The following is a 19,734-nucleotide window of genomic DNA, read 5'->3' as shown; positions in this document are numbered from 1 at the left end:
AAACCAAATGGTGTCAGTCAAACAGTGTCAGCTTGGTTTGGACATTTTTTAATGTTCTTAGATGCTTTTGACAACTTATATAACTTCGAGCACACAATACTTTAATTGCAGGTTTGAAGCAGAAGTGTTATACTGATTGAGCTAAGCAGGGAAGAAGCTAGAAGAATATAGAAACATGTACACAACTTTAAAGATTCAAGTGCCTGTGTCATGTCACTTCACATGATGGTCTTCTCAGAGTTGCCCAGGTTTGTAGTTGCATTTCAGTCTAGATGACATAAAAAACTTGAACAAGGTGAGAGACCAAAGACTCACCATCACCGGGAAGGCTGAAGCCTGCTCGCAGGCAGTAGTAATCAAAAATACACCAAATCATACCAGCGAGACTGCTGTGACTGACCAAGGCACAGTTCTAGCAAGACAATCAGGCTTCAAGTGGATATGAAACATGTGGGAACCACATGAATGGACAAGACAAAATTCACCGACAATAAATTAAGCTGCTTCCTTTAGGCCGTTAGCGTTCATCTCTTTTCACGATGAGATAGTGTTAGTGCTTTCACATACGAGATAAAGCATGGGGTGCCAAAATTTCTGCAAAGGGAGCACAGCTACCTAACAAATGTTTTCTGAGCTCAGATGGCCCTGGCAGCTCTTACCAGCTCTTCCAGTAACTGTAGGTAGGAACTTGCATGCTATCCATATGTTTTAAAAATGTCACAACTAATTTCTGCTAATGCCATCCGTTATTGGTTCCTCTGTACTAAAAAGTGCCAGTGACTCAAACCAACCACTGCCATACAGGAAGAATCCACTCCAGCATGTAAACTATCAAGCAAAATTTGGAGATGATCCCTGTGGTATGAACTTGCTATGTTGGACCTGACTAGTTACTACCAGACAAAAGCAATTTGGCTGTTCACAAGATGGCTGGATTACCAACACTCACAGTTGTGCCAGAGCTTGTGAAATACAGAAGTGCCCATTTCTGTCAAACCCATGAATATACACGCATTAGTAACAGACTCAAGTGCAAGGACATTTGCAAACTGAAATTATGTACTAAAATACTGATCAATCTACTGCCAAAGACTTTTTCAATTACGAATTTCAAAGCAGAAGAATTACGGTATTGTTTCTACTAAACACCTAGCATCTTAAAAGTGCCTTACAGAACATCTAGCCTTAATTCATCAAGAAAAATGTAATATTATTTACCTATGGGTCTTTGAAACAATGGCTACAGATATTGGAAAGCATGTGACTGGTATTTTATAATGCAAAAGTATACATTACCAATGGAAGGGTACTGTCCCTGGGAACACAGCCATTCCTCTCAGCAAAGGTATTAATTTCTAAGTAAAGTCTACAGACACAGATGCTGTAGAGCTTAGAATTAGTATTGCTTGCATATCTGGCTCTGGTGGGCACCGAGGTTTTTGCTTAAGTGAACCTTTTTCCCTCTCCTTCTTTGCAAGAAGGAGCTACTACAAGCCACTACAACCCAAGGCCCTGGTTGCCTTCAGAATTGAAATTATAGTGAGGTTTTTTTTTTTTTTTTTTTTCCCTCTCTATTGGTTGTGGATGTGACAGCCTCATACTGCCAATTCTCTCATGCTAAAGAACTCTGTAAGGCAGGCCATGCCTAAATCTTCTTAAAGCTGGTTGCCTTCAGACTCATAAGAGAAAATAAGTTGTTTCACATTGTGATCTATTATGGTGCCTAATTTGGGGATATTTGTGTGTCCAGTGGAAGTTTTATTCCCAGATTAGGCATCTAGTTTCCTATAGAACCTGTAATAAAAACTGGACTATCAGTAGCTTGCCTTTTTTTTTTTTTTTTTTTTTTTTTTTTTTTTTTTTTTTTTTTAAGCTAAAAGGCATCAAAACTAGGTAGCAGGCAATGCCAATGGAAGGTATGTTGTTTACCCCAGCCCCTCATTTGGAATTGCACAGAAGGTTCGATTCTCCGATGAAGTTTCAAAATCCTGTCCTACAATCAGAAGCTTAAAATAATTTTTTCACAAATAAGGGCAAGATATTTCTTTCAGAATACATCTGGTGGCAGTAGAAGGAGCCGGGACTGGAAGCCAGGCTTCTTCCATCCCAAATGAAAGTGTGACTACTACAGAGTCATCTTTAAATGCAGACAGAGATTAGAAGATTTTCTGCAAACTGTTAGAGCTCGAATAGGAGGGACCAAGGGAGTGCCACTACAGAATACCCTCTGCAGTTCCCAATCCTTTGTGATTTCAAACTCCATTTTACGAAGTTTAAGATTTTCAATACTAGCTTAAATAATTTGCTTTCTGTCAGGTGCCTGGTATGGTAGACAGCTCTTCAAGTTGACAATTTAGAAACCTTCAGACAGAGTGGGATTTTTAACCTAATCTGCAACTCAGGCAGACGTTCTGTGTCAAAGACATTCTGTGTATCTATATGCATGTCTAAGATGTAACAAAAATGCTACCCACCTGCTCTTTTCAGCCATGTTTCATAAGGTTGGATATGGCTTACCTTACATTGCAGGATGTAGCTCCCCAACTGAAACAAGTGAGAAACATTGCATATGAGTTCTCATGGGATTTAGACATAAAACCAATGCTGAACATTTCCTCAATATCAAGACATTAGTGGATGTGTGCACACTTCACAACATAAACTGAGGTAAGAGAGTTTAGGTGCCTAAACAGAAAGATGTCTACCCAAAAGCCAACCAAGCAGGAGTGTCTCCATGTTAGTGTTGCCTAGATGTTAGGTAGATACTTGAATGCTTGAATCTCTGATGCAAAACTGGTACCTGCTTCTTTCTTTTAAGGTGGGATGCAACTAGTTTTGGAAATTCTGCTCGGTATTTCTCATTATGCAGAACTCTGTCAAAGTTATTATACAGGTTCTAAGAGGCAAAGAACATAATGAGATCTTTCAACTTGGAATTGGCTTTAAGATTGCTTGTCACAAGCTGAAAGTTGTTGAGAAAATACCAGGAAACACTCTTCAGCAGCAACTAATAAAATCTAAATCAAAGCATGCATCTACTCTGTTGTGGGTAGCCAAGGAATATAAAATAATAATAAAAAAGGAACAAGGCCAGATTAATAATAAATCAAAATACAAAAAATGAATTTAAAATCAGATGTCAAAGGCCTTGCCAGTACAATTTGCATTATCTGCCTTTGGAACGCTCTCATATTTTAGGGTATGGCTTAGGCAGAGTTTTAGAAAAATGTCAACATTTAAAATCTGAAAGGAATGGAAGAAGGATTTCTCCCCCTCTGTTGTCATCCACCTTTGTTTAACTCTATGAAACTGAGATCCAAATTACTTGCTACCTTCAAGAGGACTCACCCCTAGTCTACTGGTCCTCTCAAAGGATCCTGCTCACTTGTTCCTGAGAAATCATAGGGAAAAATTAGTCTATTTTTGGTACTGCTGAATTTTAAAGGAGCAGGAGCTTATCCCATCTTCAACACCCTTCCCTCTCACACAGTCTTGGAGAATCCAGCCTAGGAAAGACTGATCAAGAAAGCAATGGAGCTACAACTCCATTCAATACCTTACATAAAACCATCAACTGAACTTCAGCTCTCAAGAGCACTCTTTACACTCCTATGGAGCATGCATCATGTAATATTATTTTTATGGTACATTGTGCAAAAACTGGCCATCTGGACAGGCAGAAATCTCTTCAAGACCCAGCTTCAGGATTCCAGCTTCCCATTGTATGAATGGAGTGTATTTTTTTTTTTAGTCTTTCCAATGTTTTTATATTGATTCTCAACATTACCTTTTCATGAATAGGAATAACAGGCTTACTCAGAATCATAGAATCACAGAAAAGCCCAGGTTAGAAGGGTCCTCGGAAGATCATCTGGCCCAATCTTTCATGGGCAAGGGAGCCTAGATGAGATTATCTAGCACCCTGTCCAGTTACATCTTGAAAACCTCCAGCGACTGGGATTCTACCACATCCCTGGAGAGGTTGTTCCAGTGAATGATTGTTCTTACAGTAAAAAAATTCTTTTTCTTTCTTTCTTATGTTGAGATGAATGTACTTAAATACATAAACTTATGTTCTCCTTTCAAACCATTACGGAACTATTAAAACCAACTCTGAAACCAATGTAGACCTTTCCCATGTACCAGAGCCAAATACTTATGAGGCCACTCCTCCCAGGGGCTTGTCTACTTTAGTCTTAAAATTGCCAGGGATAGCTCTTATGAGCTCATAATCTGCTCAGTCCACTGTCCCCATATTTGGAACATTTTCTCTAATACCGAAACCAAATATTCTGGTCTGAATATAAATCAATGTTGTCATGGTTTACCCTACCAACAGCTTTCACAAAACACTAAGTTCCCCCGAACCCAAACATCTTTTAGGCCCAGAGAAACTTATCAGGAAATTCCCCCACAACCAGACAGGGAAAGGGAACATGATCGTGGCCAAAGGTAAGAACTCCTCATGTCCCACAAGCATCACAGCTCTAAAACTATGCAGCACCTTAAGTGTGCCAACAGAAGCAGACAGAATATGGGACTAAACACATTTCATCTGACATATAAGTCGTAATCACTATTGCTGTCCATCATACAACAATTTCATTAAAACAAAAGTACACAAAAACCCAAAACCACTAAAAATCCCTGGACGTTACATGAGCTTTGAGCTTTCTGGTGCCATGGCAGATTAAGCCTATCTAAACCAGGTTCCAGTGGTCCTACCTCCCTTGCCAACCCCAGCTACGTGTTTCCTATCTCTGTGTTGTACCCAGCATTTATGCCTGTGAGATCCTACACTGAGTAATGCAGAAATCTAATGCAAATGACAACTAAGCCAGCCAAAAAAAAGCAGTTTGTAGCCAAATCAGCCCCCTGAACTGTCTTACCACATGATCACTGGTGCAAGGAAGAAGGCAGGGACAACATATGGTGGGGAGGGCAAAGAAGAGGCTGGGATCATGCAGCTGCCCAGATATAAACTGATTTAATTTGTCATGGAACAGTATCTATTAGTGTTTGCAATCTAAAGCACACAAATAAACACACAAAAAGGTTCTAGAGCTCCACTTTCTACTAATTTCTTTGTATCTGTGAGGTAATATAACTTTAGTTTCTCTGTTTTGGTTGTATCTGGTTAACAGAGAGTGTAATCCTGGGCAAATGTGCACAAACTGCTCAGTGAGTCACAGCTGCATATGTGATCTAGTGATTAGATCCTGCCTTGGCACAAAGACTTTCTAATATTCTCCAGTTTCATTGCTAACATTCAATAGCTATTAGTTGAGTTAGCTGATATTTTTTTTTAAATCACATTGTGACATGGACAGACTCCTCTTTTCGTATCTGCCTCAGCCAGCACTGACTAAACAAAACCCATTCCTTGCAAATATATGAAAAATGATTCATGAAAAGGGAGTCCTGGGAAAAAAGCAAATAGAAAAGGAATGAAGCAATGCAAATTGAAGAAAGGAAATCCATTGTCATGTCTTAAAAAGCATTAACACGGTCAGCTAAAATAAGGTCGTAATTAGTAAGGGTTTTTGATTCTGTACACACAAGAAATGATACAACAACCTGCTAATTGGAGACAATACTATTCAAATGTTACTGAGGAACAAAGACTGGTACGTAATTATGTGCAAGGAGTGGGAGGGTTACAAGAAACGTTTCAATCTAGTAGACTGAACCACAGCCGAGAAAAGGCTAAAACAATAACCTTGAAAACAAGCATTAATAAGCTACTGTCACAGCAAAAGGAGGATAAAGAAGAACATGTTTGTTTACACAGTGAGCCAGATTTTGCCTACAGGCAGACCTACCTTTCACAAGACAGTCATATACATATGTGCATAGTATTTGTATACATGTGGGAAAGTGAAATATAGCTTTAACGTTAACTGTAGAGAAGCAAGACTTCACACCCTAGGACTGCATATTACAAGTCCTATAAAAATAACATCATAGTTTATAGCCTGTTTAGTAATACTTTTAACAACATGAGCTGGAAGAACTTATATGTGGTTGATTTTTTTAAATTACAAAAATATATTTTTTTTAATTATGACTATAGAAAACAAATGCTCGGATCTGGCTTCTGATGCCTGTGCTGCCATTAATAATTGCTAGCTGCCCCTGAGAGGCAGAAACAGCAAGCGACCTCACCTAACAGTGATGTTGTAAAAAAGAAATTCATTAATACTGTATTTGCAGAGCACTCAGATACCACAATGAGAAGCAGCACAGAAAACCCTATGAGGAAATTAATCATTCTGCATTCAGTGCAGGATCTGGCAGATGTGCAATAAAGAAAGCCTGGAGATATAAATTAAATATGAAGATAAAAAAAGATTCTAGCCATTACGAGCAAAAATAATATCCCTGAATGAGCATCCTCTACCTTAGGCATTAAATGTTTGACGTATTCTCATTCAATACAAGGGAAAAACTTCTGATTAATGTGGTAAGATTACAGCAAATACCAGCCAGGTATTCTATGCAAAATATAGAATCTGATAATGTAATTAAAGTCTATCATAAATATATGTTCTGGGACTAGCATTTCCTCATTTCCGCATGCTTAATTTTGCAACTAAATAACACTCCCACAGTACAGCAATTATTAGCAAATGTACATTATCTTAGCACTCAGAGGCTCCTGTCACCACAGCTCTAGGTGTGTTATGTAGCACAGTAAATCCATGTTTCAAGCTGCAGCTGCTAGACTGCTTCTGTAATCAAGCTACTCTGTTTTACAGCTAGCTCAAGAGAGTCAGGATAGCAAAGACATGACAAAAAAAGGCTTAACAGTGGCAACAAACCTGCAGGGTTCACAGCCAGCTCAGATATCTGTACCAACATTCCAACTGTAAATTACTAATTTTATTTTACTCTACACCAGTTCAGTTCTGCTCTCCCATCCACATAAGTTATGCTTTATCTTACCCCATCAGCTCAAATCTGAAGTCAGATTTCAACTTTTTCCTTTGTTAACCAGTAGGGATGGCTGCTGGAGAGGAAGGATGTCTAGGGAGGACTCTAGGATGCACCCCTGGGTTGGAAAAGGTCTATCAAAGCTGCTTTCTACTGTACTTCAGAAATGGGGAGAAGAGGCAAGGGGGCTCCATGCATGCCTGTCTAGAAAAATGAAAGATGTGCTAGAATAATCTGGCTGGCAGAAGTATTCTCAACACCTGTGCTGAAATGCAGCAGTGCTGTAACATATCATGGTTCCTAGTACGAAAAAAAAACCCACTGCATGAGGCAATATGGATGACCAAGTACAGTTCTTCAAGCAACTACATATACCATGCCACTCTGTCAAGACTAAGACTTTTTCCTGGGCTACTTAAGTGAGAAAGGGCACACTACCTGAAGATGCAGCATGAGGTAGATAACCATCAGCTGAAGAACTGCAGCATCCTTAAAGGTTCCCAGGCAGTACATCAACAGGTAAATCCTGGGGCTGACACACAAATTATCCCTCATGCTGACCCCAGGAACCAGCCTGCACAGCCTGTGGGCACAGCTCAGGGGTTCTGATCACCCAGTCTGCTGAAAAGAAAGGCAAGGCTCTGCCACCTTCTCTGTGCAATAGCAACTGTCTCTCACGTTTAGTAGGACAGCCCACTACCTGGAGACAGTCTGCTCTTGCATACAATCTGCCTTGGAAAGAAGAGGTTAGCCTATGCTTACCTAGCAAGGTGAAGGCAGGCTCAGGAACGCGTGAAACTCCCAGAGCCCCACAGGCTATGCATGTGCTTTCTCTCCATGCTACTGCCCATGGCTTAGGCTCCAAGCATATTTGCTATGTAGGAACAATCAGCTCAGTTTATTAGCTGGTGAACCAGAAAGTAGTGCTTGGACGCTCCTCTAATTCAGACAGACACCGCAAGTGGGAGTTTGGGTCTGTTCAGCCAAATGTATTCTGCTTCTCCATCTTGAGAAGCTTCAAAACTTGGCTGAGCTATTGAGATATTTACTGCTTGCTTTCCCACAAGAGGAACATTTCTATTAAAACAGGTGCATGGCATACTTTCCAAGAGAAATCTGACCAGTTGCAGGGGAAAAAAAAAAATTGGTTATTTTCATGAATATACGTGTCCAAATGATGATGCACAGTTCCCTTTCAAGGACCAATTCTGACTGATTTCTGAGGATGCAGGTTGCCAGTGCCTCATAGAAGAGGCACTCAGAAGCAGAGAGATCAATAATTTTAGTAGACAGATCTCCCAGGATAGCACAGCAAAGCTTAATGATATGTTTGTCCTCAGCTAAGACAGTGGTAGTAGGTAACAGTAATTTTTTACTCCAGCAGACATGAAAAAGGCTAATATAGATTCATTTCCCATTTACTGTGTTATTAATATTATTGAACAACAAACCTAAATGCAGGTTAAAGACTTGCAACAGAGCTGGCAATCACCATGTCATAATCAAGACGTGCTAACAAAAATATCAGAATTCATAGAAACAAGCAAACCAAAACATGGAATGAGAAAACAACCATTCATAGTGAGAAAATCAAGAAGTTATAATATTGATCTTTGAAAAAGGCCAACAGTACACAAAGATATCTACAATTACAGAGTTCAAAAACGATGACAGCAAAACCCACAAGAATTACTATATAAAAGTGACTTTCTCCGATTCTTTGTAGCTCAGAGCACTCAAATATATTGATCACTTCATTTGAATACTCTAAAATGTCTTGTCTTAGAAATCTGAGCAAGGCATAAAGGAAACTGAAGCTAGTAAAATTGTAAAGGCCTATGTTCTGTTTGTTTGTTTGTTCAAAAAGCTCACAGGTCTGATTAATTCCCGCGTAAACTGAAGCAAGTGTTAATGACAAACATCACTTCCTTTTCTAGCTAAAATTTTTGCTCATCTTCTTTTGAAAGAGGATAGTATTTGATATTGGGTATTCTCAATAAATGATAGATAAAATATCTGTTGCCAGGTACATCAATATAAATGTACAGGCCCTACTTCTCATCTCCTCTGACTGGAAGCTTGGGACACTACAATCACAGGGAAAAGAAACCACGTTTTCAAAGACAGTTTCACTGACATTGATATTAAAATACCTATTTCTTTTTGAACACATCAGAAAGAGATAATTCCTTACTTCACAGATGTCTGACAAAGCTCATGTATTCTCACTGGTTATCAAAGGATCAATATCACTTTTGGTTACGGAACAGAAACAATCAAAGCCCTGGAACGGGCAGTGTGGTGAAATGAAACAAGTCTCTTTAGTTATTACATTTAAATAACGTGCCAGTCTTGATCAAAAGATGATCTCTTTAAGGGACCAGGACTTCCATTAGTAATTTTATTTTACTTGCCCAGTCGGGAGACTACAAGGAATTTAAACAAATAAAGATTGATTTTTGTTGGGAAAGGGTGTTCTTTATTCTTTACCATAAACAGACATGTTATGTTAGGGTGCCGCTACACATAGCAACTGCTTTGCTTAATTAATTTTTTAGAATTCCCTGTGCGATCCATACAGTAATCTGTGTCAAAAATGATCACCATCAAAATATATAGGTTCTTTTTGCCCTTTGAAAAATGTATCCTACTCTTAAAATCATACTTTTATCAGATGATAGAGATAATTAGCATATCATTATTCATGAGAAGTGTGTGTGAGATTGTTAGAACTCCTAAGAGATTCTAATTTCTTCCAGCATTTCTTAAACTGTCTTTGCTATTTTGCCACACAGTTTTACATAAAGCAAGTTTAGTCATGTAGTGCCAGTGTGCAATCTCTCTTTGGGTAGGGATTTTAAGCCTCAAAACAACGATTAGGACAGCAGGCACCTAAGAAATACATGTAGCACAGAAAGCCTTGTCAGTTGGCTAAATCTGACGGATGGTCTATTTTCCAGTGCTTCAGAATCATCAGTACCATAAACATGTTGTTTCAATAATTTATTTTGCCATTGCTGAAAAGAGGAAACTATCTTGTCCCACAAGGTATGACAGCAGTCTCTCAGGTTACGTTGCCTACCATTCGCATGGCTATAATGAGTTTAAACATCTGTCTAATCACTGCACCACCTTTTTGACCACTTCCAAACTGCATCTACTTCAACTACAGTAACACAGTTTCAGCTTTTTGATAACTATGAACCAGAGAAAGCTGAAGGATTATAGCGTAACAGTACTAAACCAATTGTGAGTCTGCATTTTAAGTAAAAGGAACATTACGTAGCAGTCAATGGCATAACAACATAAAAGACCTTGGTCTTACCCTTTGTTTTCAAGTCGTTTAATACCTTTGATTCCATGGGCAGTATATCACTCACTAGTTTTATCTCAATATTTCGGGATGCCAGTTCAAGCAGTTTTTCAAAAAGACGCTGACCCTGGGAAGAACATTAAAGGAAAGCAGAAGATGTAAGACACAGAATTGTTCAAACAGCATATCAACAAATTAAAGACGCATGTTAAAACAAAAACATATTCCACAACTGCTGAGTAAATATGTTCCTAGATATGGTTAAATCTACGCTAAAGGTTAGCAACTCAACTTTTTCTTGGAGAAATACTGTTTTGAAGGCCAAATTTGCCTCTTCCTTTTCCCAGACTGTGCAATACTATTGATGACAGGTGACACGCAGAGAATGAAGTGTCCAGGTTTTTTTATGCTGCATAAACATATTTTTATATTAACTTTCTTCTAAATAATTACATTCTGTTAAATCAGGATAAAAAGTGCAAGGAAAAGAGTTAATTACACTTATTCTGTATTGAATAATCTTTTGTAAGTAGGTCTAATCATAGTACAATACATTTTCAAGTGGTCACATGCTCATCTTTACATGAGCTATACCAGGAAGGAAAACAATAATGCTATTCCTTTTCACACTGTTATAACTTTTTAAGCCCTGTTATTTAAGCCCTATTTATTTAAGCCCTGTTTCTAACACTAGATATTTGTTAAAACAGAAATCAAGATATTTGTTTCACATGATAAATAAAATTTTACATCACCACATTTATCCACATCCAAGAAACAAAGAAAAAGTAGACCTTCCAATTGCATAGGAAATGTTTAATTTTTAGATTCAATATTTTAACTTAAAGAAAAATGCTTAGTTAGAAGCATCTAACTACATGATGTGAAGAATCCAGTGTACCACTACTGTGCTGTGTTACTACCACCACAGTTAGAGCCTGTTTCTTTATGGCCATTCCAGGTTACTACAGCAGACACCAGTTAAAAATAGTAGTCAAATACACAAAAACTTTGGGTTTAATCAGCTAATGAAGTGCCTCCCCTACCTACACAGCTCACTTTAGATTCAACATAATGCTGACCCCAAGGGAAAGCTAAAACAAAAAAGCAACAGTCATGTCAACTTTCAAACAAACAGGTAGAAGAAAAAGCTTTCCAAAGAACCACGTTAGATAATTCTCTGTGAAACTATTACTCTAAAAATCTTTAAAGGATCTTTCTCTTCTACAAAAACAACTGATGCAAAAGCAGTTTGGGATGATGCAATCTGACATAGCACGGACTATCAAAACACAGACAGAAGCCCTCCTGCCACATCACACCCAGAAGCAGCAAACAGTGGAGAGCCACCCTTTGCCCTGTAATTGCCTGCACAGACGGACACTTTGAGCCTTGCTGGGCCTTAAGCATTAAGCAGTCACAGAAAGTAGCTCTTCACTCTGTCTACAGTACAGACCTATTTTTTAATAGTCATTTGTTTTGAATATATATGTCAAAATAAGAATACCCACCCTCCTAAAAAATAGCTTTCTCAAAATTACAGAGCAGCCACAGGCTGCAGTGGAAACACAGAACTACTGTTTATGTTTTACTTTTGTAATATATGCCTGCTTGCTTGCTCAAATCCACAGCATAGCTCCCTGCTCATTCTAGGGCTCACAGGAACTTAGTAGTCAACAAGATCGTGCCATAATGAAAGCATTACACAATAGCTAACAGAACAGAAAAACAAAAACATGCTTTGCATGAAGCTCCAAATGCTTCTTATACTGAGATTCAGCATTTCTTGAGGTGACTAGGTGGTCCCATATGTAAGAAACAACACCCATGATTTAACACACACACCCAGAAGCCCTCACTGAGTTGCTGTGCAGGTCAAGGATTGTCTTTCCCTCACATTCATCATGAAGCTAAAAGGATCCTTAATTCTCACATCAGTGGTTGTATTGGGTTTTTTAAGGAGAAGGGGAACAGATGTTACCAGAGGTAAGAATTAATGAGGTAATAGTGTGGAGGGGATGGATGCTGCATACAAAGTTATGCAGCAGCTCCATCATGATCCTGGGGGAGCAGAGGGGCACTGAGCAGTATTCCTGGGTGCCCTGGTCCCCCCAAGAGGGTCTCTCCCACAACTTTTGCAGGCTGGCACTGCCAGACTCCAGCCGAATCTAGGACCCGCAATCACTGCGCTGTTGTCTGCTGAGTTCCCAGCCCAGCTCCTGACATGCCAGAGCTCAGGCAGCTGTTGGCCCCACTTTTTCTGGGTTCACCAACTGGAGACACCACCAGTTTTGAGTTTCATTACTTTTATCTCTGCAAAAAGCAAGTAGGGAAAATTAAGGACTAAAAGGCTTGCATGACATAAATTAGTTAAACATATATATTATATATATAAAAAATATGTAGAAACTGCTATTCAGAAAGGTTCTATGTGTTGATTTAATTTACTAGGTAGAAAGACAAACAGGCACATTGTTTTTCTTTGGGTTATCTGTAAAAACTGATTGTGATTAGAAGCATAGTAGAAAGCTGTAGCGTGCAAAAAGAGACACAGAAAAACATTCATAAATTTGATGGCAAGTGATTTGCATTATCAATATGAATTAATGCATTAACTGTTCTACTAAAGAAATGCTTAGAAAGTTAACATCTAAAGCCGATAAAATAATTTGTTTCAGGGGATGGTTCTTTACATTTTTTTTCCCCAAGGTAATTATGTTTGGACATTATTGCCACTTCACTTCTGCCTGCACAAGATTACATTTACATCTGATTTACAAAAGCTTTGATAAGCAAGCCTGGACTTTCTGTATTAATTTTAGTTTGGACAAAGAAGAACATGGCGGCATTTCCTGAGTTTTACCTGATCTTAGTATGCCCTGATGTGACCAAGACAGCACACCCCTGATGGCCCACCTGGCTGTCTCTCACAGGGCATGCTGCCAGCTGAACGGCCCATCCTATGGGTGAATAGATCACTCGGAGTGCAGCCCTGCATTCCAATGAAGACATCTTCTCTGAAAATACATCTCTTTTCCCATCAGGGACACCACAAGCTGTGCATTTATAATACCCTTTTTTGTCCAATTATGGTGAAACCTCAAATTGATAAAACATTTACAGCATCTTTAAGTAGTGATGGTTAAGAATAGGAGTGCACTCACCACAAATATGTGTGTTTATACAGGTATACAAAAAAAAACACCCGGTGCCAGAACTGGAAAGAATTCCCTCCGTCTCATCTCCCGCTGCATCATCCCTCAGGAGGCATTCATACACTCACCAAGGCTTAGTCTAGACGCTCTAAACAACTATGAAAAATTCACAACTTGTTTATAAAAATTTGTGCGTACTATAGTAAAGTAGGGTACTAGAAATTCTTCCTTCATTGTTAAAGAACCTGGCCTTCTTCCCCATTAATATTAATCTGAAACTCAGTTTCTATATTTTCTGACATGTTTACTTGCGATTTTACTGTTTTGTTCTATGAAAAGGAAAAAAAGACAGGACAGAAGGTCTGAAGAGTTTTGTCACTGCTGTCAGCACGTTTGAAATGCTTCTGTTGAATACAAACCCTCATGCTGTCATTCAGACCACATTCCCTTTGCGAGACAATACCAGGCTGCTGCGTGACTACGTGACAGCGATCAGAATCATTTCTATATACTCAGCTTGTGAGGACTAAGAAATAGTAGCAGCCAAGTGCTATGAAACAGCAGTGTGCTACCTTATACCATATCTCCATTTTAACAAGCAATACCACTAGAAATCTGCCTATCCTGATAAAACATTCTCTTACACTTTTCACGGGGCTGTTTCAAAAAATCTACGAAAAGTGACAGAATAGGATGTAAAAAGTATATATCACATAAACAAACTGACATTCTCATGGTAGCTTTAAACTACCATACATCTGAAACATCAATCCCAGCTGTACCTGCCACAGCCACCTGGTGAATTTAAAAAAAAAAAACAACAACAAAACCAAACAAACAAAAAAAAAAAACCAACCAAAAAAACCCCACACCTAAAACCCCAAAACACTACCTTTTGGTAGTTATTACTACCAAAAGGCCCTGAAATTGCCCCCAGAGCAATTTCTTAGCAGTCACTAGGCAGACTGATTCTAGCCTGGCTGACTTCCCTTGCCTGCTATTGTCTTTATCAGCATGCGTTCCTCATTAAAAATAAAACTGGGGAGACAGGAAGACAAAAATGCTGTATTTATTGAAGTACTCTAAGACAGAATTATTGTGCTCTTCAGTAACTTAGATTCCTATAGTTTAGACAATGCTTAGCTTTTTCTTTCCCCAGAAATAAAACTGGTTACTTCCAGAATTTTCTTCTGGATTTATTCTATATAATTCTACTAATATTTTTAAAAGTTGTCCTATGATCAAGCCTTTAGGTATATCTATAAAACACCACTAAAAATCATAGCATGCTGGCAGAAAGCAATAAAGCAAATAAATCAAGAAACCCTAAATGTAACTTCTGCCATTTAATGCAGAAGAGAGAAACTCAAATGCTCTCTCTCCTCAAATTCTTCTAGCAAAATAGCTAATGAAAAGGGAGGTAATGTTGAATTTTTGGAATTTCAGTCAGAGTTAAAAAAATGCTTTCACTTTAAAAACTCTCTTTTTTAAATTTCTTTTCTGTGCCTCAGTCTGTACTAGCTGCATCGGGGAAATGCCACCAGCTGAAGAGAAGGGATGTTTGTGTAAAGATGTACTTACAGAAAAGAAAATGCACCGCAATCTCTATAGCTGATTGTAGCCGATTTCTGTGCCATAACTGTGGCAATCCAATAAACCATGACAGCGTTAATTCTTACTTGTTAAACTTAAAATGAAATTTGTGAGGAAGGACTTGCTGGAACTATAAAAAGTCACTCTAAATTAAAGTTTCTAAGCATGAGATGAGCCGGAGGAAATGAATTGTGAAAATCGTGAAATTGGCATGATCTTACCTTCACCTCTCCCTTCACTGCAAATGAATTAAAAGCTATACGCTACACTCAAAAGTTCTGTTTCCATTGTCCTCTGATATCTCTAAACATCGTATTGCCACAGGAGAAGTCACACATTCACATTCCGCAAAAATCTCAAAGCCGCTGTATGACAACTACCCTGTGATCTTGAAAATGCACACAGATGACGTCACTAAGTTGCCAAAACACATGGTTTTCTTCTGAATGAGAAAAGCAAGTGTAGAGAGCCTACTCAGGATTGTGCCAAGCAAATATTTGTTTACTTGCCTGCCTAAGCTGTGGAAGCACACACAACATTGTAGCATCATGTGTTTGCATTTGAAGACTCCAATTTAACAAGACTCATGATCTCAGACAGCTGAGCACAGAAGTTGTGACCTGGACAGCTCTGTCGGCAATGACTGTTTATTTAGATATATGGACAAAACATGGACAGGCAACTGTCAAGGACACTAGGTAACATACTCACAAACAAATGTGAAGAAAAATACAGCAGGAAATTCTGCAATTTTATATATGTACATGCGTACATATATAAATGTATGTCCAATATACATTTGGATAAAATGGACAATATGCATACATATGGATGATATATATATTGGGCATATATATGTATGTGTGCATATAAAATTGCAGAATTTCCTGCTGTATTTTTCTTCAATACGTATATTGGACATACGTGTGTGTGTATATATATGTACATGCATGTGCGTGTGTAACTGCATAAACACGTATACAGAGAACGGAGCTAAACCTTGTAACTAATTAAGAAAAAGCAATCTAGCCTACTCAGCTTTTCTCCTTCAAAAATCCACATCTGTTGAAGTGCTCTTGTAGAGAACCTTGCCTTGCAATATGCCTTGAATATTCATAAAATGGAAATAGCTAGTTGTAGAGCAGGATGTGGATCCATATGGAAAATGGTTATGTCCTTAGTTTCTGATAAAACAAGAATCATTCAAGGAACAACCAGAACTTACTCACTAAGCACCATACTACCTGGAAGTTTTGCATCTCATCCCCTCACCTTTCATAATGTTTCTGCTACTTTGGGGCAAATATCCCTGAACTCAAATTGTAAAGACTTGAGGACATTAGGCTTATACTTCAGAAAATTACTAGATTACAATTATTGAAGCTCCTCTGAAATTTCACTTTCATGTTGCAAGTGGAGAAAGCAGAGGTAACGATACCAGTTTTCTCCCCTCCCTTTCACACACTAAGCTTTGTGTACATTCTCTGGGGCAGCGATTTGCTAAGAAACGCTGCCTCTTGGCAATTTCCTTGGCAATTAAGACTGGCCAATAACAGTATAGTGTTTTAGGATGAATAGACAAGCTTGACAGAAAGATCTATCAGCTGTTCAGCCCACACTGCTGTACAAATGAGGAAATGACTGGAATATTAATTGCCTTTAAACACAAGTAATTACTCACTTTTGTAAGACTACTAGCAGGCAGAAATAGATAACTAGAATAGAATATTATGAAAAACATTTCATTTTTCTGGCTTTAACAGTGCATTTGAGGATTGAAAGAGCAAATCCACTTCTTACATGTCTCTTCGTCCTTTCCCTGCTCTGACATTCAGCAATGTCTTACAGTTTTTACTTTGCATGAGAATGTGGAACAGTGAATGGATTTCATGCTTAACTACTGAAATCCCAATTTCCAGTTTGCTATTTTTGTCCTCTGTTTGGGATTTGTTAGGCTCTGCTGGTTTTGAAGCAAATAACATGTTGAATTTTTTTCAGACAAAACATTTTTAAAAGATTCATGCACATACCAATTCATGCACATCCTAAAAACATCTAAGGCACTATCTCTTTGAATTCATCTGCTTGAATGACAGTATATGGGTTTGAAGTTTCTTAGGCAAGAAATGTAAATAAAGCTTAGCTGCATAATTACATTGTGAAAAATCTCAATATTTTGATACTCGATAAATTTATTCACAAACCATATTCCAATATTTATAAGCATTCTAAAAGGAAGGGTTTGCACTACATTTTCCATTTGGCTGCTCACCTCAGATTTTCACTCTTTTAAATGGACACGCAGCAGATTTATTCTGAAGAAAAGTTAATGTATGCCATTCAACTAGGCTACAGCCTCTTTCAAAAGTAGTAGAATCCAGTTCATGACTTGAAAACACAGGCTATTTGCAGTACTATCTTTAGTTGCTTGGAATACCAGTCTTTGTCTATCATCTACCAAAAGGCATTTTTTTTTACTGCATAGCATCAACAGAACTAGAGAGGAAAGTGAAGAGTTTATGACATAGTATAACAGAGTTGATTCCTTACAGTTACCTGGCTGTCATTTTAACCCCATTTCATGTCAGCTGAGTGGTTTCTTTCAGCAAAGAATCCATTTGGTGGAAAAGAAGAGATACTCTCAGCCTATCAGTTCCTTGATATCTTAGTTTCACAAGTGATACTAAGTGGAAACCTGCCCCCACCATATTTCTAAGAGGATTGCTCTCAAGAATAAAGTGTTGGCACAGCATCATTGTAATGCATGTCTGTCTGATTCACTATGATTTATGATTTTTCCTATTGCTTTTAATTGCAGAAGTATTGAACGCTGCTCCCTCCCAAGATTCATTTTGAAAAGGCATGAGAAATCATCTGGTACTACGTTGTTCTTTATAAGTGTAATTCTAACCATCTATTTGGCTGCAGAATTAATCCACATGCTTGCTCTTTTACTTGATCAGTTGCACCAAATAGAACATAAGCGTATAGATTTATGGATATTCCCAAATTATGGATGTGTTGATAAAGGTACGGTTTTGTAGGTTTCTCAGTGACATCCTTTCCTAAGATGGAAGTGATATGAATATGTGTTGGATGTGCTATCTAGTCCAAGCGTGCCACCACTCTCAGAGAACTATTGTATTGGCAGAAAAATCCCCATAAGAAAATGGTTTTTTAGACTACCCAGACAAATAGGTCTGCTGCAGGGAAGTGCTGTAGTTCTAAAAAATTAATAGTGAAACAACAAGAACAGAGTGTTAAAGTCCCACCCTTCTGTTAGGCTAGAACATACCTGGCATGCTGATGGATGACTGTGATTGAGGTCCCACTGGGAAGATACTATGTCAACAGACTTTTCAGCCATATTAAGCAAATTCATCCAGCCTTGGAAAAGAGACAAATGGGATGGTGCACTGTCTGAATAGTTGATCCCTTCAGGAATATTTTCCACAAGAGCAACCCTGAGAATAGATAAGGAAAAAATAACCACTTAACAAAAGCACTTTTCTTTATTAAAAAGCTCCAAATTGTAAAGAATGTTAGGTTTGGGGCCTGTGGTTCAACATCTGCTCCCAGAGGCTCTCAGCAGCGTGCCACCCTGCAACTCACTCTGAAGTTGCTGACTGTCATGCTCCGCACTTCCCAAAACAACAAAATGCGGAAATGACCTACTGTTAATGCAGCAAAACCAAATAAGCTTTTGAAGCTCTGCAAAATTAGCTTAAACATGGAAAAGCTTACTTTTTATAACACAGTAAGTGGGAATCAGTCCTTAAGGTGAGGATGGGAAGAATGAAACGATCTTTTCTTGCTTTGCCACTCTCATCTTTGCATTTAATTTCTTCTCTCTATGCAATGTGGCAAGATGCATACTCCTTGGCATCCTCTTAGGTCTGCTTTTACAGCTGACGTTTTATTACATTGCAGTCTCTATATATAAATTGTCCCTTTCCAACTGCTCTAAGCTACTTAATTTTTCTGCTTTTGTTCACCTGCGTAAGGCTCTAATTGTGATCAAGTGGTTAAGAAAAGAAGAATTATGCCCTTTTAATTTCCTGTTCTTTTTGGAAAGCTCTTTGATCTTATTGTCTATATTATTCCAAATGCTTGCAAACTACATTACATACATTCACATGGATCCAAAAAGCTAAACAAACATTGTAGCAAACTGACAGTTCAAAACATGCCCCTCTGCTTCAGGGAAATGATGTGTTTCATTCAGCACACTGCCTCACTGCTAGATTTCCTTAAATTGCAGCAGGTAAAACTCCTCCCTGCACTCATTAGAGGAATCTTAAAAATAAATGCAAGTCAAACAAGTTTCCCAATTCTGTCTTTAGGCAAAGAGATGACATTTTCAACTTATCCAAGTGGCGCTTCTATAAGTGCTTCCAACATCTGACACTTTTACTGTGAATCATACAAACCAGATTTAGGAAAGCTGTAGTAGGGACATGGACAATACTCCTTTTCATTGTATCCAAGTACTTTATTTCCAGACCATTTCTGTACTTATTAATAGCATTAATTATCAAGTCCAGCAATACAAATTTATAAACTTTTTTTAAGTAAACCATTAATACAAACCTCTAGTGTAAACAAGAATTGTACGCTTTTTGACAGAAAAACGGATTAGTTCAGTATCTTCTATTAATTCAGTTCATCCTACAGGGTCACATGGAAACTTTTACAGCTATTTCAGATTATCAAGCATGTTTGTGAAGTTAACCCATTAAA

At 38.2% G+C, this 19,734-nt stretch overlaps 1 protein-coding gene across 2 annotated transcripts in view; it reads right to left on the bottom strand.

Moving 5' to 3' along the window:
• The window catches only part of PLD5 (phospholipase D family member 5), a gene marked incomplete at both ends in the record, with an annotated part of 187,182 nt that overhangs the window by 52,242 nt on the left and 115,206 nt on the right, over nucleotides 1-19,734 (bottom strand). For both annotated transcript variants that reach the window (XM_082306453.1, XM_082306454.1), the window contains 2 exons: nucleotides 10,259-10,373; nucleotides 18,290-18,458. In XM_082306453.1, the coding sequence (XP_082162579.1) occupies nucleotides 10,259-10,373; nucleotides 18,290-18,458 (284 nt within the window). The remainder of the gene's footprint in view (nucleotides 1-10,258; nucleotides 10,374-18,289; nucleotides 18,459-19,734) is intronic.

This window comes from Platalea leucorodia (genome assembly GCF_965183815.1).
Source record: "Platalea leucorodia genome assembly, chromosome: 3".
Lineage (NCBI taxonomy): Eukaryota > Metazoa > Chordata > Aves > Pelecaniformes > Threskiornithidae > Platalea > Platalea leucorodia.
Note: the sequence above shows the minus strand (reverse complement) of the source record. Positions and strands in the feature narration are given on the sequence as shown.